A 25,894-nucleotide genomic window follows, 5' to 3' on the forward strand; every position below is an offset into this window, starting at 1 on the left:
GCAGGTATTTTACAACAGTGTCTGATGTAAGCTTAATAAACCTTTTCCAGGTACATTCGGGCTATATCCTTCATGAACACAAAGGAAACTCCACAGTGGTTAATGTGAATAATGGCATGAAATGATAAAAATGCTCATGTTTTCTAAAGTTTTAGTGATATGATTCTTGGTGCCTTTGCTTCCTGTAGTGTTTTAGTGCTTAATTGTGGGAGGATTTATCCACAGTGTGTGTTGACTAGTACTATTTTTATGCAGAAGAATAATACAATTATCTTCTTGCTTTGATCTTTTCTCTTTACTCCCTTAGTAATTTTCTGGTTTTGTTTACAGCAGTATAATCAAAAGCAGTAAGGGTGGTGTGGTTTATTTGTTTGCTTGGTTTTGGTTTATTTCATTGTTTTACAGCCCATCTTACTTACCTATTTCTTTATTCTGAACTTACAGTCACCACTGTTTTGCATTGTGAGATATGCAACATCATCATTAGGATATATCTAAGCAAAGAGAGAAAAAGTAATAAAATTTGATAGGAACATACAAAGCAAGGGGAGAGGAGGAGAGCAATGTCTCACACTGCAATATTGCATATATTGTGCAACAACCACAAAATATGCAATATATTGTATGCAAGCTACTTTCAAAATAGTGGGTCTGTTTATGTGAAAAAAAGAACATGTTTTAACCCCATAGAAATTCCTTTACAGGCATGTTCTTAGTTCTTTAATTCCATTGATTGGAATTTAAATGTCTTATACAAGAACAAATCTTTTTATAGATACTGCAGCAGATGGCCAAACACCATGCTTACCTACAATTATATCCCAAATTAGTGTGGATGGTTATATCATCAAAGACAATAAAGGAACAAATGTTCACAAGCAAATATGAACCATCAATGGCCCAACCTACCTTGCAGAAATCCAGTGGCCAAGTGAAGTCTAGAACCTACACCTACTGCTCCCAAATACTTAGATGAAGAGAGGGGTTAAGAGTTCCTCCCAGCTGAAATAATTTATTAGTGTGTGTAAATGAGTTTAAATAACATCAGCTGAAATAATGTAATACTTATTTTTTAAATCACAGCTTTTAAAAACCTTAATTTTAAAACGGTGTTTTTAAAACCTTGAAAGTACAACAAAACCTAAAATCGTAAAATACTGATTGTTTTGATTTGGCTAGGAAAAATTGTTTCAGATAAACCCCAATGACTGTTTCTTTTGAGTCTGGAAAAAAAAAAGGCAGGAAATCAATTATTTATTCAGTTCTCTTTGCAGTGACAGAAAATAGCCCTAACTTCCATCTGGCAAAATGCAAAGGTGGTTTCTTCAGCTAAGAGATAGTTCACGATAGTCTTTCTCATGGGTGGTCAGGGTACTCAGTGCTAGCCTGGTAGTGGGGTACTTACTTAGTCAACCAGGACTTAATAATACCTAAGCATCTGCCTGGGGAGAAAGTGTAATAGAAGGTCGATGCAGCAGCCATCATCTTCTTTCAAGTAATTCCTCTCAAGGTTATTACAGGTTGGTTAGCTGATAAAAGGATGCCTTTGCATTTCACCTCTGACACAGCCTGAATCAAATGGTGCAATGTGTGTTTTGTTATCTTGTAGTGTAGACAGAGAAAAGTATTCCTCAGTATATTTTCCTTTCAACACAAGTGATGCAGCTTTTATTGTTTCTGTAAAACAACTCACACTCCATCTTGAAACCCTAATTCACATAAGTGAAGATTAGACTTGACCCATTGTTTTGGCTTTTTAGGCACTTGCCTTTGTATCCATTGTCTGCCAAGTTTTCCAGAGTGATCTATTCAGGAACATCTCCCTGAAGTGACTGGTTACAATTAGTTTGTATGTATCTGAGTTGGAGGGTGTGGAAAGCAAGAGCAATACTTCCATATTACTTTTTAAAACAAACACAGATATAAGAAATTATTAACTGTTTCATATTTTTCTTTGTCTATATTCATCATAATTCCCTCACTAGCATGATTTGTTTGAGATTTATTGTTCACAGTTGATATTTGATAAAATATATTACAATACACACTTACTGATTCCTTTATTCAAACACTCCTTGGAATTCATAATGGTTTTGGTTGGTTTGCAATTATTTGAAGATTTTAAAATACCATGAAAATCAACAGGACTGCTTTGAAAAATGCCATTAGAAAAAGAAATAATATATGCCCTTTAAAGAGAGCTGTTGTTTATTATTTGTTCATGCTGTTTGTATAATTTTAGCCTTCAGCATCACTAACTGAATTACAGGTGAACCTCACTTTCAGTTTTGCTTTTTTTGTTTTTTGCAATGTATGCTGCATTTGCTTACAAAAAGGTAATTAAGGAGAGGGGAAGGAAGATCTTTTTCTCTGCTTCACTTTGGAGTGGAGTACCCAAGATGCCAGTGCTAATGCTCACCAGTATGGACCACATTCCAGTTTAATTCTGTATGCACGTTTGCTAGCATAGTTTTCATCAGTGCTAGTGTCACTGGGTGTGTATGACAATTAGAGTGTGTACAAGAAAGGCACTGTATGGCAAATGAGCCCATCTTACTTGACAAATGTAGACCATCACAAGAAAAACATTTCTGACAGTGGCCTAATGGGATGAATCAGGAGCATGATTTTTGAGTGCAGATGTTCTTAAAAGATGGTCAGACCTACTAAGCTTCAAATGGCAACTTCAGCCCGAATCATCTCTACTCAAAAGTTGAGCAAACCACAGAGAGACATCAGATGGGAATGCCCATCAATATCTCTTCCCCCAAAACCTGGCTGAAAAGTGCTGCAGAGTTTCTTCTCCCTCTTTACTGGCTGGCATGCTTCCATCTTGCATCCACAAACTGCTAGCGCATGGAGGTGGTGGAAAGCAGACGTTGATAGTTATTTTTGTTCCCTGTGCAATCCTTCAGAACTTATTCCAAATACCTTGTATTCATGAGGCAGGAGAGAAGAGCATGGCTTTGCTAATAGCATGACACTGCTGAATTCAGCAGCAAAAGCTTTATGGAACATAAACCAAGTTAATGAATTTGTGATCATGACTACGTTAGCACTGGACTTACCATTGGCTTCTTAATAGCCTACAATGATTTATTGCTCGCATCAGATTGCTCTGTGATAATAAAATATCGTATGTGTCTATTAGAAAGGTTTTTAACACAATCTGTAAGGCCAGGTCACTTGCCTTGTGATGGGGATTCATGTTCAAGTGTGAATTTCAGGCTATAGTCCCCAAATGGTTTGCTATGATTTCTAAACCTGTCAAACAACTTGGGTTTATTTCTCATTTCTAAATGAAAAGTAGACTGCTTTCCTGTTGTTTTGGCTAAGACTAGGATGCCCAAGGCTGGTGGTTTGGAACCAGGTGATCTTTTAGGTCCTTTCCAACCCAAACCATTCTGTGATTCTTGTCTATTCTAGATGCATTTCACACCACTGTATTTTCAGACTTAATTTAAATGTATGGTCAAAGTGAAACTTACTTAGGGCACTGAACATAAAAATAAGAACCTTAAAAACAACACCACTGTGTGAATAATGGTGGGAATCCCTCTAATTCAGATTGCATCCAAGTAGTGAACTTGGCAGCATTCTCATCATCTGTGGATCAGATCATCTCTCTCTTAGGATGACATCTTTAATCTTTGGGGTGCACCAGTCCTGCCCGCACCTTGGTTACTGTGGCCAGGGAAGTTGAGTCCATAGACCTCAGTGGAAACACCACGCCTTTAAGACTTCTTCCTGAGTGTCCTTGTATGTGTTTCCATACTTGGAGGAAGAGAAACTTCGAAAGATTGTTGCTGAAAGCCTGGTCATGCTGCTTCCGACCTGTTGAAGTACAGCTCAGTTTATCTTGTTTTACAAGTAGGTGGGTATTTTGTCATGGCATGACTGTCTGTCTTTCAATTCAAGTGACATTGTATTAGTCTTGAAAGCCAGAAGAACCTTTCTCTTTGGGTTGTTATCTGCATGGTATTAGCATTAGATAAAACTAGATTAGGGTGAGCATTTCTCTTATTTTTTTTTCTGCATTTGCCTTTCTGCAGAAAGACAGTGTGTCTGTTTTAAGTAGAATGCAGAGATTCTGTTTCCTGCATTAACACGCATACTTAATACTTACCAAAATGGCCTTTATGCTTGTACTTTGTTAACAACCAGTGGGTCCTCAGTTATAAACTTACTGCTGTGTTGAAATCAGTGTGTGTATGTTGACTTGCATCAGTTGAACATCTGTTTTATGTATATTTTAGTCTTAATTACTCAAGTTCTTACTGTAGCTGTGACTTGAGCTCCTTTTCTTAATCTTGTGATCTGGAAATACTAACTTCTATTACCCTCATTTAATTTAGACTGCATTTGCACCTATCTGAAAATGGGGATAATATTTTCACTTTTAGGATAAGTTTATTAATTGGGGTTTGCATGGCAAAAAGCAGCATAACAATAGGAAATACTTAAAACTACTTAAAATTCAAGTTAATATTATGTCACTGAAGAACATAAAGATGTAATTTAGGGACCATATGTTACAAAAGTATACATGTCGTTCTCCATGGAGGATTATGGAATTGTATCAGTAGATGGAATAATTGTGTGACTTATACTACTTCATGTTGTAAATGACTGAGAAGTTTCCAAAATCAAAGCTTAGGAAACCTTAAAAACAGAGAGTGAAGGGGAGAAACAGATTGATGCAGTTACAACTCCTGTCAGCAGTTCAAATCTGCTCCCAACATTATTACCTGTAAAGCATTCTAACACAAAAAAAAAGAAAAAGACATTGCTCATGGACTGTTCTGAAAATACAACTTCATAGTGGTAATCATGCAGTAGTAGCTCTGGATGCTTATGAAGTATTATAGGTGTTTCAGAAAGCTGCAGTAAAGTATGGATTTAGTAAAGGAGATGATCGTAAGTCTTCCATTATTATTTAGCTTACAAGTCTTTATAAAAATGGCTGGCTTTTTTTTTTTTTTTTTTTCATTTAGTAAACTACTAATGCATATGAAATTCGTTCAATATTTATTGCCTTAATCAGGAAAGCATATGAGCAGCAGTTTGGGGACTGCTGAGAACCTCTGAAATGTAGCAAATGATAGAGAACCCCAAATTTAGAGTCTTTTCCTTTTTTGTCTCTCTCACACGCATGCGAGTACATAAACACACACCCACAACTCACACTCTTAGTCCTTCTCGGTTCATTTCCCCATGCTTTGTTTTATAACCATTGTGATCTGCCCAGCAGCCAGTGTTCACCATGCAGGCTAGATGAATTCTCAGGAAGGCAGAGAAGCCTTTTTTTGATAGAAGGATAAGCATGTGTTGTTATTTTGGAGGGTTTGTTAGGTTTTGTGTTGTTTTTTTTATTTTATTATTATTATTTAAAATGTGATCTTCTGGAAACTGTATTTGGAGAGAAAAGCAACCCATAATGATACTCTGTTGAAACAAGTGATGCTTGACTGGTTGGAAACCAGAAGGAAAATGGTATAAAAATTGTCCTTGTTCAGGAGCAAAGATTATACATAATTGGACAGTTACGAATCAATGAAACTGTAAACTTTTTCATACATCTTGGCAAAAAGTCAGCCTTCCATGTGTAAGGAGCCAGGGTCAGAACACATCTAGAATAAAGTAATGTCTTTAACTTTGTGTGCTCTTGGCTGGAACAAGATAACTTTGATCTCTCCATTTGAAATGTATTCCTTTTCAGTCCTGAAGCTTTCCTGAAATACAATGGGGAAAGCTTCACTTTTAAAGAAAACTAGCACTATATTTAAACATCTATGTCATAAGTGTATTAAGAGAATAAATAATTGTGAGCTACCAGATTTGCTATCATGTATTCTGCAGTCAGTTGAGTCCATTGGTAGAATTACAATCTGGTAAGAAAAATGTTTCTAGCTTTTATTTTGCATTATATTACAGATTTCTGTTTCTGAATCCTTGTGTACTGCTTTTATTCTCTGGTTCTACTTTCTACACATCCCTTCAATACCCCTCCAGTATTTCCTAGACCCTGTGATGGCATCCTATTGGATAGGGTTTTCACATTCCTCTTGTGATGTGGTTTTTGAATATGATGGGTATGGCATTGCGGCTGTGAATTTGATTAGATCATAATGAGGTTTATTATTATCCAACTGTCTTCACTTTTTTCATCACAATTCTTGTATTATTTAGATGCTTTATATTTTCTTGATGTACTACCCTGCTGAAGAACCTGGAACAGAACCATAAACTGAGATTAATTGCTTTTAAATCTGTATTTAGAAAGTTGTAGAAAAGTACTGTGAAGCAGGAAGATAATGCAAAAGGTGTCAGAAAAGACTGTCATACTTGAGAACTGTATTTTGAAGTTACTCTTTTTGAATGGAAAAGCAGTGGATGAGGGAGCTGCAACAGATTTATTTTTACGTTGTGGGGATTCAGTTATAATATGGATCAAAGGAAACAATTTCTTTGAAGAACAGTGGGCAGGGAATTACTGACAAGAGAGTGTCCTGCTGCAAAGAAATTCAATAGTCATGATGATCTCTAATGAATTTAATAAATGAGGGACAAACTACAAGATACTTTCCATGCTAGCAAAAAGGCAATCTTCTCCAAAGAGGGAGGTTAAGCAGCAGGAACTTGCTCTGGACGTGGTCTCACACTCTTCACATCAGTGCAACTTACCAGGGAAAGAAAGAAGAAATTACAGATGTTGGGAGACTTGTCAGGGGTGTAACAGATGGAGATTTACAGAGAACTTGAGGAAGGAACAGGGAATTTCTCTTCCTTCCTATCCTCAGTAACAATAGACTGTAACACCTTCTCCTGTGTTGAGACTGCAGTTTTCTCCCTCACAGCTCTTGCAAGTAAATTTTACTCAAGCTTTAATTTGAAATATTAAAGCTAAGTTCCTTTCAGTCATGTTTCAGTTCACTTTTGAAAGTTTTATGCACAGTTGTCAAATCTGTTCACTGGGTGTTTCTTCATTTAGTACGTATTCAAATAGGACACCACGGTATCCATCTATCTGAACTATCAGGGGTAAACTATAGAGAAAAAAATCATTTAGAGCATGATGTTGAGAGTATTGTTCAATAAAATACTATGATTCAATAGAGAATTAAGAAGATTTGAAACTGGCAGTTTTCTTAAATAGAAAGATTGAAGGTTAAATCCGATGAGAATGGACAATTTAATGAATATATTGTTGAGCACACTGAGTCTAGGAGCTTGGCAATGTTTGGATCCCATATGTGTTACAGGTAGATAATGTGGTCCAGCCTTAGGAAATAAGGTCTAATCAGGGCAATTTTTGTCAGTGTTAAAAGCTGGCAAATACACAGACACACATATAGATAGATGGATGTGTGTATGTCAGCTAGAAGTTCATGTATCACAGGCTGTTCTTCTAAATCCAAAAGTGAATGATGCAAGTTCTTTTCTACTCATCCAAAATCTTTGTGCTTGACGGATTTTCTTCTTTCTTCAGTTCATTTGGGGTTGTTTTGTTTTGTGATCTAGAAGAAGAATTTAAGGTGAAGTGATACTTGCTTTCTTATTTATTTGTTTGCTCTTGGCCTAGATAAGGTGGCTTATTCTTATCTTTGTTTTCTAAGAAATGCTTCAAACAGGCAAATAGATTTGGCATTTCTAGTAACATCACATATGGGGCGAAAGAGATTTTAGATAAGAAGTTTACTCCTACTTATTTCGGCACCATCTCCGGGCAAGGGGAAGCCTAGAGGAGAATATTTTCATTCCTGCAGTTTAACAATTTCCAGCACAAGTGATTGCATGCAGGAATCCTATTCATAGAAATATGAAAATTAAAGGGACTGAAGGACATCATCCAGCTCCTGAAAAGATAATCACTTACATTTGAGTAGTTCTAGAAAGACTCGTGTCCACGCTGTTCTGAAATAATTCTTAACAGCAGAGACTCCACCATCTTCTTGGTGATCTTTCACAGCATTTCCCTATCCTTACTGTTGAGAAAGTTTTCATAATATCTACTCTGAATCTTAATTGCTGCAATTTAGCACACTTCTTTTTGTCCTATCCATCATTGTTATTGAGAACAGGTTATTTCCTTATTCTTTTGAAACAGCCTTTCATGTATTTGAAGGCTATTATCATGTTCCATCTCAGTTGTCTCCTCTGTAGCCTAATTCTTTCAAGCTTTATTGCAGCTCATGTTCTCTAGACTCTGGTCGTGTTGCTCTCCTCATATTTCTCTCAGTTGGCTCACATCTTCTGGGAGTGTAATGTCCAAATTTGTACCAGGTATTCCTGCTGAGGCTTTATTAGTACTGAGCTGAAAGGAAGCATTACTTCATACTTTTGCAGGCTATGCTTGTGTTTGTACACTCCAATATGCTGTGAACAGATGCTGACTCATGGTGTCACCCTGAGCCACGTTCAGGCATCAGGCTCACACTAAAACTAGGCAGCTAAGGAGAGCTATTGATCATTTTACCCTTCCACCTATCTATTAGATAAATATGATCTATGTTTATTGAAGATTGATCAGCTAAAAAGATGCGGAAGAAGTCTTTGTCTTGAGGAAAAATACATTTGCTGTTTACCACAAGAAGATATCAGTGATCAATGTTTACTTATTTTAGAGTGCTTGATTCATTCCATTCACTAACCACTGGAAATGTAGTACCCTCTGTTATCAGGAGAGAAATCATGCATTGAGGATTTATGGCCAGGTTTGTGTTCGTGCTCTGGATTTTCTCAGTCCTTGTGTTTATAGTCACCTAGGTCTGAAAATATCCTAATGAGGTTTATGCTATGGCTAAACATTGATGAAATATGTGCTGATTTCGTCACTGTGGCCAAAACCCTCATTGGTACAGTAAGTTGTGCTTTTTCATATGAAGATACTAAATCAGAGATTCTAAATGAATTAACAAAGCGTGAAGTGGTGTTTACCACCTGGGTCTGTACTGAGCAGTGACGCAGGGATTCCCTGCTGCTAGTTATATTTACAACCAGCATTTTCCTGTAGCACTACTGGAAAGGAAAAAGCAAACTTCTTCAAATGCATAATTAAAATTTCCCTTCTGGAAAACTAATCTTGTGAATCTGCTTATTTCTGAGCTGCTTTAATGGAAGAAAGCCTTTACTGTATTGCTTACACGTTATAAATCTCCTTTGATGAAAAAAAAAAATGAAAGAACTGCAAACAATGATATATTTTCTAGACTAAAAAACTTTTTCATGTACTGAGTTGTATAATTGAACCTCATCTTGACTAGTGAAGTTACTTTAGAAATCTTTAAGGTTGTAAGCTATTTTCCCCTTTACAGTTCAGTATCTCTTTGGCAGTTAAAGATAATTATATTATATTGTATATAGATCCAGTGTTCTAGAGGAATTTCATAAGAAACAAATGCACTTATGGGATATACTGTATGTCTATATCTATGATTCTGTGATTCTGTATCTAAAGGATATTTAATTTAATGGAATTAACATTGCTCTAAATCTCTTTTTGCATTAATGATAACTTGATCAGTTTTGTGAAGTGGGTGTGAATTAAAAATGGTTTCTACTAATTTATAGCTCATACAGATTTTGTTGGAATGTGCTACCACTAAGGTAGCATTTCAGGTTTTTTAGCTTGTGTAAATTCTATTCGAGTCAATGGGATGTTGGCTGAAAACATACAACTGGAAGGTATGTGGCAAAACGAGCTTATGCTGTAATTCATCAACCTTTTCTGTGATTGTAATTCTGGTGTAGAAGTTCCCTCTTAGAAATGGGAGGGCTGCTCATTGTCCCGTACAAGTGCAAATACTGCTTTCTGCTACAATGGGAAGGTAAGAAACAGGGATCCTGGCCCCAGGTTTTGTGTTATGTGACTTACCACTTGACCTGACGCAGGTGGTCTGCCCGCATCTCTCACCGAGCTTCATCGCTAATATTTTAAGTCTGGCAGCAGTGACTAATATTTAGGTTAGAACAATTATGTTTTCATTAAAGCTGGCTTACAGAAGCAAAGTAAATGGAAATAGAGGTTCTTAGTACCAAGTACTGTAAATTTATATCATAATATTTAATCTTCCTTTAGTACTTTTGTGTTCCTTGAACAGGAATTGAATGAAAACAAGGTGAAGGTTTCCAGGGCATTACTTAGAGAAGGAATTTTATTGAGTAAAGTGCACTGATTCCGGCTGTAAGAATTAATTAATTTTAGGTTTAAAGGCAGTTCTGAAAAGGAAGTATTTGAGAGAACACTTGTTCAGTCCTAACTAAAAAACAGGGACAAAGAAAAGGCATTTCGGTTTTTTTAAACCAAGGCTACAAAAAAAAAATGATGAAAAGGAACATCATTTTCAAAATGAAATAACTTTTAAAAATGTGATTCTTTAAATTTTCATTATGTGTTTCCTTTATATTTCACTATAAATAATCCAAGAGCTTTTCATGTTCCCAAATGGAAAGAAGAAAAGTTTCACTCTTAAGTTTTTTCTCAGCTCCACTGCTGTCAGTGCTTTATAAAGTGCTTTGATATATCTGGATGAGAAGGACTACACTAGTACTGAGCTTTTTTTAAACAAAGCAGCCACAAGTCAGTAGCATATACAGTCCCAGCTCCGCTAACAACACAACAGTTCTGCAGGAGGCAGGGCTATGCAGAAGCTGTGATAATTCATTTATGTGATTGTCTTCCTCCAGTGCGTGGCATAATTCTGATTAACATTACTGGCAGTACTTTGCGTGCATCAAAGGGAAAACAGCTCCAGGAGCTGACATCCTGTTAAATGTGGAAGAGCTCTTACAGGCTTGTGTGGTTCAATATGGTGGGTTTTGAAAACTTCCTCAGGAAAACCCTAATCTTTTCTGGGCAGTAATGGTGAACTGTGTAACCACAGCTGGCCAGTAGTGCACCCATATTTTTGTGTTGGAATTTATGAGGGGTTTAGCATGTGCAAAAACTGAAAGAGCAGCTTCAGACCATCATCCTTTTTAGGGCCCCATTCTTCTCATTTTACTCGTTAGAAACAAAATTAGATCCAAGGGTGTTAAAAGAAAGCCTCTAGCTTTCTAAGCCTTTAAATGTGCATGCATCGTGTATTTTTTCTTCTGAGTACATCTTTTATCGTGCACTGAAATAAACAGGTAAAATTAGGCAGGTTTTGATAGAACCATCAAGTCGCAGCTAAGAAATCTTGCATTTTGCTTCCTGTTACAGCCTGTTTGTTAAAAAATCAGTTGGTTGTGACTGTTAATTTTAATTATGTAGCAGATGCCTCGTCTTAGCTAGGAATAACTTCTATTTAATTCCTTAAAAACCAAAATGCAGGTACAAATTAAATTATTTTCTGTTTCCAATCTCTTAGTAGTTGCAGCTATTATTTGCACATATGCTAAGGAGAACGAGCTTTTTCTGTCAAACTGTCTTTACAGTGATAATGCTTTCCCATACAAGTTGTCCCATTAATGAGATATTTATAGGATTCCCATTTTTCAATGTATAAAAACTAAGGAAGGCCCATACAGCTGTAATTATTATAAACACTGGCATTTACCATGAAGTGATCTCAAAGTGCCTTAAAATATATATAAGTATATATTTAAACGCAGTATTTAACAATGTTCTTGGTAGAGCTTTATAGATACAGACTTGTAAGTATAGAAGACTTAATCCTGCAATGCACTGTTTAATAGTGCTTGAAGATGAAAGCCTCTGAAACCTTCCTTGTGAAGGGTGTAATGTTACGAAGCCTTACTCATGCAGATCATCTTTATCCTTGTGACTGATAACATTGACCTAGCTTGTCAATTAGCTATTAAGGGACTAATGGTTTGTAGTGATTTGTCTGAGGTTGCACTTGAAAAGCTGTGGCAGAGGCAGCTGTAGAACTTCCATCTTTTCCATTCTACCAAAGGGAAGGCAGTGTAGGATAATGTTTTAGATGAGGGTATGGCGCATCACCTGATAGCCTAGCCATGTATCATTGCAGAAGTGTTTAATTTTACAGTGTTACTGAATGAGACATGTGCACAGTGACAGCAAAATGTAGGTAGATGTCTTCATTTGAATGCTTCAACGAAAGTCTGTATATTGTCTGTATTAGAATCCCCTATATTTGCCCTTAGGAGAAGAACAGAACCCATGTATCACCAGACACTTGCACTTGTTAATTATCTTTGGCTTCTGTAGGAGCTTTATTTTCCTTGCCCTATCAATAAGCCTGCTCAAAGAAGTACAACATAAAGGGTTTTATCTGTGTTATTGATTGAGTAGGAAGTGATGTGTTTGGGACTGCTGGAGCTTCTCTAGTGAGTATTTATTTAAATTGGGGAAAGAAATCAGTATGACTTAAAAAAAAAAAAAACAAACTAGAACTTTCATTTAACATTACAAAAGAGGGCATTGCTTAATCCCTGAAGTAGGAAATTGCTTTTCTTCATGATCCATTGCTTTCATACTGTTTCTGGCTGCTGGTGCTGAAGGAAAGAAAAACTCTGTTCTCACTCTTGTTTTCACTGTATCTATCTTCTTATCCTCTACAAAAACTTGGCTGCTAATTTGTTGTTGAAATAAATAAAGGGTGGGGAGAGCCTGGCTATGAAAAGATCTCTTTGTCTCAAATGGGCATTTGCAGATAGGGAAGCAAAACAAAACTTTAGGTGGGAAACTGAAAAAGGGAAATTAAGGATTTGAAATAGCATATCAACGCTGAAGTGTATGAGATATTGCTGTTCTTTGAGATGCTGTTATGGGTTTATACCTAAATTCGGCAGCGTGTTCCCAGAAGAGGAATGTTGCTAAGGAGTGTTTTTTCTTGTATTCTGGTCTTGTACACATACAAAGAGAAAAGAAAATGACAATTAAAAGCAAAAGGCATAGCTGGCTGAACATGGTGGTATCTTGTTTCACCTTGTTTATAACTCATTCATTTTTGTTAAAAGCACCTATTGTTTTATTGCTTCTAATATGCATTACCGAAATACAGTGTGTTACAGCTCAGGGCTGGAAAACACTAATGGACTGTGACTAAGGAATGATTATTTAACTTCAGAAGTTACAATATTTAGTTAATGATTCCCTGACATTGTCAGGACAGGTCACAGATGCATTTTGAAGTAATTATAAATTACCAGCAGTGTTTCATATTTTTCTCTTAGCAACCGCAGTAGAAGTTGTATTTTTCTCTTCTCCTATCAGTGGTGACTCCTGTTTTTTTTTAAATCTGACTGCTTTTTATGTTGTGTTTTTTTTTTTTTTTAATCTGTTTAGCCTTGCAAATCAAAATCAAAGGTTATGCTAGCAAAATAGCAATATGAAAATCATTGTGACAGTGAGGTTTTGATACTAGGATGTAACAGGAGAGATACATGTAGGTTTGATGTGGAGTTTTTGCTTGTGCTAGCTGTATGAAGAAGATGGCAAGACCACACCATATGCCCAATAAAAGCTTCATTAGAAAGGCATTAGTAGCTTAATCCAACTTACTCTGTGGTTTATTTTATTTAGAACGTAATAAGGTAAGTTCATTAGTTTGCAGACTTAATGTCTTCTACTGTACCTCAAAGCAACCAGTAGCAATTCCACTGAGACGCTGCAGATCTCACTAACACCTGTCAAGATAAACTCATGGCTCTCTGGGGGAATCACCTTGGCAACATAACTGAGGAAATCTGGGAAAAAAAGTAAGTCTTTCACACACAAAAGTGTGTTACACAATATAAACTTGATTAATGATTTTTCACATGCCTCTGAGGTCATAGATCTCTTTAAAGTAGGAAAAAGAAAAAAAAAAGCCAAATCAATCTCTGAAGAACAAATATTTTGGAATGTACAATGCTGCGTTTGAAATGTATTTTAAAGAACTTGACGGATGGAGAATAATTATGCAGTTTGAGTTGAGCCTCAGAAAGGCTGTCTAAGATCAGCAATTGAGCCTCCATCCCCCTAGGGCTAATATATTAGATTACAAGGATTATTGTAGTGGCAGTATTTGTGCCACAACATTTAAGATTATATCAGCATTTCCATTTTAAATCTGCATGTTCAGAGGTTCATAACTCAGCTATACAGAGTGTGCTTGGCACTACAAATACAGCTTCTGCACAATGGTGACACTTTTTCTGAGGAATAAAGAAGGGGAAAGAAGTCTAAAGCTAAATAAATATTTGGACATTTTACAGTTATGAACACCAAAAGTTAATGCTGTCTTCTTACAACTCTGGCTTTTTAAATTCAGTTATTTCTGCAGCTGACTTTTAACACTGCTGCTGTCTGCAGTCTAAAGCACTGTATTGAACTAGGAGAGTGGACAGAATGGTAACAGGCTGGACCTTACCCCTTTCTTTGCCTTCTTTGATAATGTTGTGGGACCAGTGTGCTGAGGGAAGGCAGGAGGTGGAGCTCCACTGTCCATCCTCTTCTCCACTAAGGCCGGGAAGGGAGTGAGGTGTTGTTCATGAATCATAATGAGTGGCATCTTAGAAATCCTGTCAGGAGAACCTGCTAAAAAATGCACTCCTGACCATTACTTACTTTAAGCCCTTCACAAATACCATTTAGGGCTCTCGGGGCTATCAGAGGGCTTCCCACAAAAAAAAAAGGCAATCAGGTTTGCCTTGCAAGGTCTTTAAACTCAATTTCCCCATTTTAGGGCCATTGCACTTCGAGTCTAGTATGAGCTTGGCCTTGACATGGCATTTAATATCTCAGGTATTATGTATGGTAAACAAGAACAAGAGCTGCAAACAACACCATACATAGACTTTTCCTATTTTTGGAGGCCTTTATCACAAAATACCCTTAGCATGTATTTCATATGCTTCTACTGGATGCAAAGGAGCACAATGCTGGGTTCTGTTATTGGCATCCATCACTGATCAAACTTCTTGATGACTAATTTGCAACCTATTTTTGTGGTTCTTTTTTTTTTGGCCTTAGCTGAAGTATTTGCTGAGGAGTTCAAATTAGTATCATTGAAGCTCTCTAGTCAGGGATCTGCCTTCTCTGCGGCAATGCAGTGCCAATTCCTGCAGCAGCACTGGTAGGAATCAGACTTGTGCAGGTTCTGCAGCAGTCTAATTGCCCGTAGAATTAGCTGCTCATGCAGTAGTCCAGAACAAACATGGGCACAGCATGCCCTGCTTTATACGGGACTACAAATCTCTTAAATGCCTCCACATATATACATGTGGATTTGGCCTTAATTCCCATGGCTTTATATTGGAACGAAAGGGGAACCTACCCAGAAGTGTTAGCACCTTCTGTGCAAAGTTAGACCAAAAATAAACAAAACAAAAAAAAAAAAAGGGAGGAAAATATGAAATAATGTGGCATTGCAGCACTGGTAGCCAGCAGAAGACAGCCCCCAGGGGAGTATGATCCATCCTCCTCAAGGCAGGTCAAACCAGGGCTAATGTAACTAACGGTAGATGGACTTGGCAAAGTGCCTGAAGAATGATGGACCCACCAGGGCCATCTCAGACTAAGAGGGAACTTCCTTTCAGAGTCAGAATTCCCTGTTGGAAAATATTTTCCTACCAACTCCTTCTGTTCTAAATTGAAAGGATCTGCCTTATGTGTTGGTTTTCAGTGAAATGAAAAAATGAGTATCAGCTTGCTTTTGACAGCAAGGGATAGAGAGGAAGAGATTGTTTCTGTCTTTGTACATGCAGAGTCAAGAAACAGTTATTATGAAAACTTAAGGCAATTTGAATGGACAGATTTATGGACAGAAAGATTTAGCAACTGTATGAGGTTTTATTTTGAACTATACCTATAGAGAGAATAGCTGCACTACAGAGAAAGCAGCCGAAGTATTTCCATTGTAAACTTTTTTTCCCATGATCACCAAAAATTTGAATTTATGTGGTTTTTGACTGCACAAAACCTCCATCTATCTCTGTTAGAATTGTATTTTTTACCTTCCAAGTTTCTGAGTAGTTCACAGCCACTGGCTTTCTTTCTAAAGTAAAGGGTTTCTGCCCTAAGTTATATAGGGTTAGGACACAAAACTGGTCACAGTTATACATGGATAACAGGCCTTGGTTCAGTATCTTGTAATTCATTGGCTTCTGAAAGAAACATCCTCTGCTGTTTTAAAGAGGAAAATTAACACCTCCAGTGTTACCAGACGTTGAAATGTCTGAAAATCAGACACTTCTAGGATTGGGAGATCCTGTGCACAGGTCAGAGTTTATAGTGGTAAGTGAAACATTAGCTTGAATGTTTTCTTCTCTAAACCACTGTTTGTAGGATGGATAAACATAAATTCTGGCCTGCTTAACTGTAATCACAAAATGACAACAGGTTTTCAAATGAGGTGAGATTCCATACCCACTAGCAGAGAAGAACTAATAGAAAAGAACAGGAAGTGTGTTTAAGTGTGCATTTTTCTTCTATCTGTGTTTGCTGAATAGCATTTGAGCTTCAGGAGTTTAAGAGTGGCTGTTGCAATACTAATTACAGGATTTCATCTCTGGAGAACAGAGGTGGCCAGAGAAGCCTGGTTGCGTAAGGCAGAACTTAACCTAAAAGAGCCCTGAATTTAACTGACAGCTTCCCCAAGCCTGAGGCATGGTCTGCACTTGAGGTTTGCTGATGTCACCAAAGTTGTTCATCTTAGCTAATACAGCTGTATTGACAAGAATCAGGGTGTAGAGAGATATGGTTGTCCCAGCAAAAAGTATCTGATTTTATCCAAGGAATAATGTAAATTATACTCGTGGAAGTGCTTTTTCTGTTTGTATAAATCTTCTTTAGGGGCATTCGGTGTTATAGGACAATGGCAATAGAAGAAGACAGGGAAAGATGTGTGTTTACGACTCAGGATATTCTTGCTTGTAAACTTAGGAACTTGCTTGTATTGACAGAGTTCACTTGGTGGAAATAACTTGATTAAAAGTCACATTTACTACCAGTGTGACCTGCACGGGGTGTTAAATGGTGTTAAAAAAACATTAACTTCACTGAGCTAAGCTTCCAAAATAACAAAAGCTACACTGTGAACTCTGTATTTTATTTTCACACTTTATTTGCTATGCCTGCAGTGGGATATTTATTTGTTTCCACAAATACTTGTTTATTGCTCTCTTTTGTACCACTTCTTCCTTCAAGTGAACCTTCACATACTGATGCCACAATGTTGATTGTTTTGGGGAATACATGGTTTGGTGTCTTTGGGGATTCAAAACAGATTATTTCAACTTCAGCTGGTTCCTCAGCTAACAGAGATTCATACTCACATGTCAGCAGGAGATAAAAAAATTAAGCAGTCTACATAAGAAATGCTGCTTGCCATTTGTTTTCAGAATTCTAGAATTCCAGGTTGGAAGGGACCTCAAGGATCATCTGGTCCAACCTTTTCAGGCAAAGCATGACCTAGACTAGATGTCCCATGTTTGCTTGCTGATGCTTTTAACTTTTAGTTTTCATTACAAAGCTTAACACTGGGTACCAAGACACCCAATTAAGCTTTTTAAATAGAATCATGGAATCATAGAATTACTGAGGTTGGAAAATACCTTTAAGATCACCAGGTTCAACTGTTAAGCTAGCACTGTGAAGTCCACCACTATACTGTGTCCCAAAGTACCACATCTCAATGTCTTTTAAATACCCCCAAGGATAGTGATTCCAACACTTCCCTGGGCAGTCTATTCCAATGCCTGACAATCCTTTTGGTGAGTAAATTGTTCTTAATATCCAGTCTAAACCTCCCCTGGTACAGCTTGCGGCCATCTCTTCATGCTCTATCGCTTGGTACCTGGGAGAAGAGACAGACACCCACATCTCTACAACCTCCTTTAAAATAAAACATTAAAAGACTAGAAGTATCTGACTACCAACATTTGCTTCAAATTGAAAAGAAGCGCTTGCTGTTATCATAAAAACTGAGCAAGAGAGGATTTTATTTCCTGGAATTTCCTTCTTTTGCCGCCTTGTCCCCATCTGCCTTTCACTTGCTTTCATACACACTTGCTTCTTCACCTTCCTTTTTAGCTTCCTGGTATTCTTTCCACTTTAAGCCTTTTAATGCTATTTTCTGCAGATTACTTCTTCCCATTTCTCACCCATGCATGGAATTAGATCACCTTTCCCCTCTCTGAAACTCAGATAGTCCTCTCCTGTTTGTCACTGTGGTTCAGAGTGCAGAGCCAGGAAAATGTCAAATGTTATTAAAATTAGAGCTAGTACATACCAGGTGCTGAGCACATTGCAGATCCGGAAAGGGATGCCTACATAGGCAGGAGTCATCCTATTCCCATTTTAAGCAGGTACTTACATAGCCTAAATAGCTTTTTGTGGAGACTGGCCTTTGTGTCTTCAACTCTTGGCTTGGCTACGCAGCAGCAAAATAACCCATGAATTTAACAGTCCCTAAGTAGTGTTTAACATAATAATGTAACACCTAAAAATGACCCATTATAATCCATCCGATGAAAAAAACTTCTCGAAGTAGTCTCCAAACACAGATTTAAACTCGAAACTTTAGTGGCAGTGATGTGTGTGCACTGCAGAAATAGTACACATTAATAACGCCAAGCACTTAAACACCCTTTTAATCTTCAGTAAAATATTAAATGAAGCACTTTTGAAGTACCTAAACATTTTATTCATTTGTCCTTGGTATTTAAGCACTAAGGCCTCCCTGATACAGTAGATGGCAGATGGAGCAAGAATTTAGATAAGGTGCTCATGCTACAAACATATCCAACAACACAGAGAAGGCTGACACAAAGTTCTACCGAATCACGGAATCATAGAATAGTTTGAATTGGAAGGAACCTCAATGCTCATCCAGTTCCAACCCCCTGCCACAGCAGGAACACCTTCCACTAGACCAGGTTACTCCAAGCCCCATCCAACCTGGCCTTGAACACTGCCAGGGATGGGGCAGCCACAGCTTCTCTGGGCACCCTGTGCCAGGGCCTCAGCACCCTCAAAGTGAAGAATTTCTTTCTAATGCCTAATCTCAATCTCCTCTCTGTTAGTTTAAAGCCATTCCCCCTTGTCCAGTCCCTATGTGCCCTTGTCAGAAGCCTCTCTCCAGGTTTCTTGTCCACCCCTTTAGGCACTGGGAGATGCCCTGTGGTCTTCCTTGAGCCCTTCTCTTCTCCAGGCTGAACAAGGCCAGCTCTCTCAGCCTGTCTCCATAGCAGAGGTGCTCCAGCCCTTGCAGCATCTCCATGGCCTTCTCTGGACTCACTCCAACAGCTCCATATCCCTCTTGTGGTGTTGCTGCCAGAGCTAAACGCAGTACTCCAGGTGGCAATCCACACTGTCATCAACCCAAGTAGGACAAACTGCCCAGGCTGGAAGGGAACTGTGTAAAGCCTCGGTTGCAAGGTTATAGCTAGTGGGAAACCTGAAATGGGGAGCCAGCTGTGCATTCTTCGGCACCCACGGGGGTACTCTGACTAAAAGAAAGCAGGAAACAGCTCCTATTGCAGGACTGAAAACAGTGGAGCAGAACTTTGTCTAGACAGGACTTGCCAACTGCCACTGTATCCCAACAACTGCGTTGCCAACTGTACCATCAGGCGGTTGGCAATACTGGCTTCCTGTTTCAAAGGAGTGATAACAATTTTAAGTTGCTCATCTGTAGGATGTCTAGAATCATTAAGAACAGTTAACTACTGCCTGTTTCTAAAACGGCAGCAGCATCTGAACAGTTTACAGAGAAACTAGTTCCAGTGACTGACTGAAATACTTTGTGTCCTGAGTTGGATTGATAGAAAACGTGGTGGTATTTACGGAAAAGATTTCTCACACTTCTGAGGTGCATGAACAGGAAATGTACATCAGGGGCTTTAATTTTAGGAGATCTGGTGAATACAGGCTGACGTTTCTTTGAGATTTCTTTCATTTTTCCTTAACTCTGAAACTTAGAGAATTGATTGTGTTTTATGTTCTAAGAGGTGACAGCGTGTGGCAGTTGCAAGCTGATAGTCTGGAAAATTGGGGTTTGTGACTTCCTTGAGAGGCTTCTTGAGGCAGGTTGGAGAAGGAAGTTGCTGTGACATCCTCAGGAGTTGCCTTTCCCCGGCGTGGTCTAGGAAAGCCCAGCCCACAGGACCATAACCAGGGCGCGGGGTAGTCCCCCTTCTCCGGGGATGCATCCCGCAAGGGGATGCGCGATGGGAGGTGTGTGGGGGGAGATGATCCGCGTTGGGCTGAGCAGACCCGGAGCGAAAAGCTCCTCTTTCCTAAGCCTACGCAGCTGAGTGAAGGTTGTGACTTCTGTTTCGCGGCCGCGTTGGGATTCGAAAGCGCCTCAGCGAATTGCGGTGGTTTTCGTTTAAATTAACGCGAAATGTATAAAGAAGGGGGAAAAAAAAGGCATTCTCACACCCACCGCTCGCCCTCTCCCTTTCACGCATCCGCACCCCGCACCCATGATCTCATGCTGCTGAAGGCATGGCACAAGATCTACGGCGGGCTGGAAACGGGGGAGGGAGGAGAGGAAGAGGAGGGAGGGCAGTGGAGCGGGGGGCCGGGATCGTGCGGTCGTCGCCCTCCCCCTGCACCGTACCTGGGGTGCGGTACTGCAGGGCTGCGCCTCCGAGGTTACGAGGGCTTAGGACCCGCCGAGTGGGGAAACCGTTTTCCCTTTGAAGCCGTCGGTTTTAAGCAGTGACATCTCCCACCCTCGGCTCTGTGTGTGTGTGGAGGGGGAGGGAGCTGGAGCAGCCCATCCCTCTGCTTTTGGGGCGAGGGCCCCTCTCCGGGGGGCAGTGCGGGCGCAGCCCTGCAGATAGGGTTGGGGATGCTGAGACCCAAACCCACCTTATTTCAGGCTAGAAACCGTGTGGGGTTTTTTTGTATTATTTAGCCGAGTCTACAGTGGGCAGACGAGTAGTGCCGCGAAAAAATAATAAAATAATTAAAAAAATAAAAGGTAACTCTTTGTTAGGCGGCTGCTGGGAGCCGGTGCTCCCAGAGGCAGAGGGGAAACACCTGACGGGCCAAGTTTAGCCCGATGACAACCCCCGAACTGGTTCTTTTTTTAGGGTGAAAGCGGGTTTTCGAAGCACGGGTACACCCAGAGGAGGGGACGCGCTGCCGCCGGAGCGGGGGGCGGGAAAGGGAAGGAACGGGGAGGGGGGGGAGCGGCGCCGTGCTCCCGGCGGCAGCGGCGAGGCAGCGCGACCGTGCGGGAGCCGAACGGAGCCGCCTCGTCTGCTCGGGCTCGTCCTCCGCATCGCAGCCCCGGTTCGCTGCTGGGGGACTGCGGATTTGCATAGCCCAGCTCCTCCGTGTTTGGGGGGGGGGGGGTTATTTTTAATTCATTTTTTATTTTATTATTGTTTTTTTTCCCCACCTTCTCTCATCATTTCTCCCTGAAAGACATCCCCGGGTGTTACTGTCAATACTCAGAGCGCTGAGATTGCCGGAGCAGCGCGATTATTGTCTGGCGGCGCGTGTGTGAGTGCGAGTGAGTGTGAATGTGAGTGTGAATGTGAGTGTGTGCGCCGGGAGTGGGACCGCGGGGCAAGGGCTCGCCCGTTCGGAGATGAACGGAGGGACGAGTTGCGGCAGTTTGATTTCCCGGCGCTTTGCCGGCGCTGGCTGATGGAGCGGCACCCCTTCTCCTCTCCCGATCTAGCAGACATGGGGCAGGACCGCCCGCGCTGTGGATTACCGAGGCTGGGGGAACGCTTGGCGCTCTCGTAGCCCTCACAACTGTGGAGCGTTATTCCATGAGCACCGACCGCGGGAAAGGCTAAACTACCGGTTGTTGGAGCGCGGGGCTTTCCCCTTCTGCCACCACCTCTGAACTGCCTGGATCCTCCGCCGCTGGCTATGTCTCGGATTGTTTTGGGTAGAAGAAGACCTGGAGAAAAGGATCCTAGCCGGCTTTCCCAGCGGGAAGAGAGGGCTCGCCTGGTGCGGTGAGCCGCAGCCGGCGCCGTGCCCGTGTGTGCCAGTTCGCCTCTGCCCAAAGTTTTTCCTCCTTGGCGGCGGCTGCCGCTGCTCCCGAGGACGCCGAGCCTCGGAGGATGGGGGTGCTCCTTAGGGGCAGCGCGGAGCCGGGGCCCGCCGGCAGCGGCAGCCGCTCGGCCCTGCTCTGGATAGTCCCGCTCACTCTCAGCGGCCTCCTCGGGGTGGCGCGGGGCGCCTCCAGCCTGGGCTCGCACCACATTCACCATTTCCACGGCAGCAGCAAGCATCATTCAGTGCCTATCGCGATCTACAGGTCACCGGCTTCCTTGCGAGGCGGACACGGTGGGTCCGGACGCCGCTCGGTACCTTGTGTGCACCGCAGAGCTCAGGCCGGGGCTGCGGTCGAGGGGAGGAAGAGGAGCGCGGAGGGTGTGCGGGATGCGGGGCCATCCCGCCGGCTCGGAGCGGGGTGTCCGGGGTCCCGCGGGGTCTGTGGGTGCGGAGCGGCGGCTCTCCCGTTCCACGCTTCTGCCTGTAAAGCCCATCACGGAGGCGCCTCCGAGTGGCAGCGCCCCGGCAGCCCCTACCCCCGGCCGGAGTGGACCCCCCGAGGCGGGTGTCTGCGGGAGGCAGGGCAGGGCGGGGAGGGAGCTCGATGAGGAGCGCACTCCATCCCGTTCATTACCTTGGTCCAAAGTCGATGAACTAAAGCAAGGGTCAGCTAATTAGACAGGAGGGGTCGGGGAAGGAGTTCAGGCTCTGAGAAGGCAAGGTGTTGCCCACCATAGTGGCCAGGAGAGGGACGAAGATGAAATTCTTCTCAGGTGCAGATACGTTTTGCTCAGGAATTGCAGTGCTGTGGTGCTTAGTTTCTGAAGTGACAGGAAGCTGCTTCAGTGCCCTTTAAACAGCCCTGTTACAGTTCTCATCGTTTTTGCATGCATACTTGCAGGAGCCTGTACATAAATACATGCAAAATATGCATATGTTCAGCATTACTAAAAGCTGTAACAGAAAGCAAAACACCAGACTTTAGTTTAAGGATTTAAAGCCTTCTTTTGTCTCTGAGGGAGGGAAAAAAAGATAAAGAAACCCCCTTGTAGGTCCCTGATTAGGTTATATAGCTTCATTCTTCATTTTCTCATCTCGCCTTGCTTCATTTGCACAATCATGCGATGTCATTTCCAAGCTTTGCAAAGTAGAAAACCAGACCTTGTGCTTAACCTTTGCGTTCCTTGTGCAAGACGACCTAGTTGCAGGCACCAGGTAGTTGGGATTGATTAGATTTCTTTTTTCCAGTGATTAGCAGTGCTAGCGTTAGTGGATAGGGTGGTGTTGTTCACCTGAAAATTCCCACTGTGTGCTGAATAGCTTTCATACTCAACTGCTAGAAAAGGCAGAGGGCACAGAAATGGCTTTTGTTAATTAAAAACAGGGAAAAGTTAAATGTCTAGTCTAATTCCGAACAAAACAAACCTAACCCTCCCCAAAACCCCAAAGAGCCTGAGAAATTGAGGCCACCACTCTGTAGTGCACTGAGGCAGCCCAAGATTGAGAATGCTGCTTGTTCTGTCCTGTATGTGCTTAAAGGGGAAAATGATGTATGTGTGTACACATCCGTGTATATGCTTATTATTCTTTCAATTTCCTTCAATATAAGAATATGCAGGCTAGTTGATTTTATGATTCTGTGCTCATTTAGGGGCTTGCTATCAGTTTGAGGGAAGGCTAAAAGAGCGAGGGGGAAAGAAATGTGATTGTAGAGGTACCCAGCTACAATTCCTTAGGATGCATTTTAAAATCACCCCTTTGGCCAGTTTTTAAAATCATTATCTTGGACCCGGTTGAAGGGTGGTGGTGTAAAAAGGCAGCTCTCCCAGGAGAAACGAGTCTTGCTGGAGAAAATGAAGTGGTAGAGCTGGCACATAAAGACTTGGTAGGAAAGCTTGGGAGCCTCCCCAGAAGTTAAGTAGCTGATTTGACAAAATGAAGGATGTTCCATGTCAAAAGAAGGCATTTTAGGATGTTTACTTGATAACTCTAAATGCTTTTGCTTTTCTGCCTTTCTCGGAAATTCTGTTATCTGACAGTGGTTTAAAACATCTAATTCCTGAATTCATTATTAGTTCTTCAGAGAGAGGTTCCCATTTGCTTCTCTAAGCCTGACAGAAGCATTTCTGCTTCTGGATGAGCAGGGTTGGACTCAGCTCCTGTGGAGCCTGTCACTGCCTGTCCAAGCATCATCAGTCGGAGGGAACTGGGTGATGGGTGAGGGATGCTTATTCCTTATCCTGGCATCTGAGTGCCTTTCTTCAGCATCCCCAGTCCCTGCTTGGCTTGACCAGGTGGGAGTGAACATTCCATTCTCAGGCTTGTCTCCTTCAGCATCAGCTCCATTCAGTTTTGCAGTTATTAGAACAGTTATTCTGTTCTAGACTAATAAGATTTTACGTAAACATTGCAGTCTGTATGGTGACCTCCTATCTGCTCTTTTGTTAATTTGTCGGCGTTTCGTAGCCTCATGCCTGTTAAAAGTCAAGAAGAGCTTTGAGGGTCAATTAGTTGATGCCCCACGAAAGCGTTGCTCTCTAATATTGTGAATCAGAAGTGTTAAAGGAAGGAGAAACAATCCCTTCCTTGCCCAGGCATTCAATAAATGCCACCACAGACCTCATACATCCACGCCCTCCTCCTCTTAGCCCTGCCACCCCCATTGTCTCAGCAAATGCTGTGATTTTATTCTTTCAGTTTTCCTTGAGCCAACCCAATTCCATCTAATAGTATAAGCTAAGCCAAAAGCCCAGCGTGAGTGGATTTTTTCCACTTCTTTTGAAAAACCAAACGCTAATGTTTCTGGAAAACACACTTGTCGAGTAATTCTGTTGGGCTTTTGCTTAGCAGTATGATCTCATGTGGGTTTAGGGGACAGTATTGTCACAGAGACATAAACAGAATTCCAACCAAGCAATTAGCTCACCCTATTAAACAAAAAGTAGTTCAGCACACAGTTTTTTAATACACTAAAATTTAAACATCTTTCAGGCTTGACCAAGTGATTTTTTGACTTTGCTTTCTGACTCTCATTAAACTCAAGAAGGTGAGAGGTGGCTGAAAGAACCCAAAGTCTAATGACAGGAAAGAATAAGAAAACAATTCTCTGGATCATGATATCAGCAATAAAGAGAAGTACAGAGAAGTAAGAGAGAGACTGATATTCACAAATATAAGTCTTGGGATGCTCAGCACTTGCTAGTGGTCTCTGCAGCACGTGGGCTCTCTGGTGATTTATGTTCACAGATCTCCTTGCTCCATTTAAGAAGGCAGCTATTGCTTCTATTGTTATAGCTGTGTCTACCATGCAATCTTTTTGGAGGGGATAGAGTAACTCATACTGTGGTACCCTCTACATTACAGCACCATGGACTGTCCGTGGCAAAGCCCACATAAAAGGGAAGAGATTGCAGCTTTCTCAATAACTTTAAACGAAGAAAGGTGTTTTTTTTAAGAATGCAGAAATATTGTGGATCATGTTTGGAGTGAAAATTACATGTTGGATAAGTAAAAAGTTAAAAGTGTAGCCATATGGATTGCTGTCACCAGCCTCATTCATCCCTTCTTGCGAGCACCTCTTTAGTCTCTACTTGGGCCTTTTATGGCCCCAAGTTCTTCTTTCCGTTACCAAATGACAAGCACAGTGTGTCCATTTCTTCCTGCTATTTCTTTTGCTTTCAGGGTCTTGTTCAGGCTGTTTTCTGACAAGTAAAAGTTGATGCTGCTTTTTTTAAATCTGCCAGAGTAGGAGCAAAGAGGTGACGAATGAAATCTGGTATGTGCATGTGCTTGGAAAGAAAAGGCAAAAATCAGGGGAGGGGGTGAGGGGTGGCAGGGGGGAGGAGGATAGGATTGGCATGTTCACAGGGAGAACTCGAAGAGCTGAGCAGTAGTGTAGGGGTTGTGCATTTAAAGACGTGGGTTATTATGAACCTGGCAGGGATTTGACTCAGTGAGACTCATGACAAAGATACA

At 41.0% G+C, this 25,894-nt stretch overlaps 1 protein-coding gene across 10 annotated transcripts in view; it reads left to right on the forward strand.

Moving 5' to 3' along the window:
- The window catches only part of NRXN1 (neurexin 1), a 541,621-nt gene that overhangs the window by 240,360 nt on the left and 275,367 nt on the right, over positions 1–25,894 (forward strand). For 2 of the 10 annotated variants that reach the window (XM_065679623.1, XM_065679624.1), the window contains exon 1: positions 21,297–22,210. The exons of the other annotated variants lie outside the window; for them this stretch is intronic. In XM_065679623.1, coding sequence (XP_065535695.1) covers positions 21,985–22,210 — 226 coding nt within the window. In that variant the 5' untranslated portion in view covers positions 21,297–21,984. Of the gene's footprint in view, positions 1–21,296; positions 22,211–25,894 lie in introns of those variants that run through there. 10 annotated transcript variants of the gene reach the window in all.

The sequence above is a fragment of the Lathamus discolor genome, chromosome 5, assembly GCF_037157495.1.
Source record: "Lathamus discolor isolate bLatDis1 chromosome 5, bLatDis1.hap1, whole genome shotgun sequence".
Taxonomy (NCBI): domain Eukaryota; kingdom Metazoa; phylum Chordata; class Aves; order Psittaciformes; family Psittacidae; genus Lathamus; species Lathamus discolor.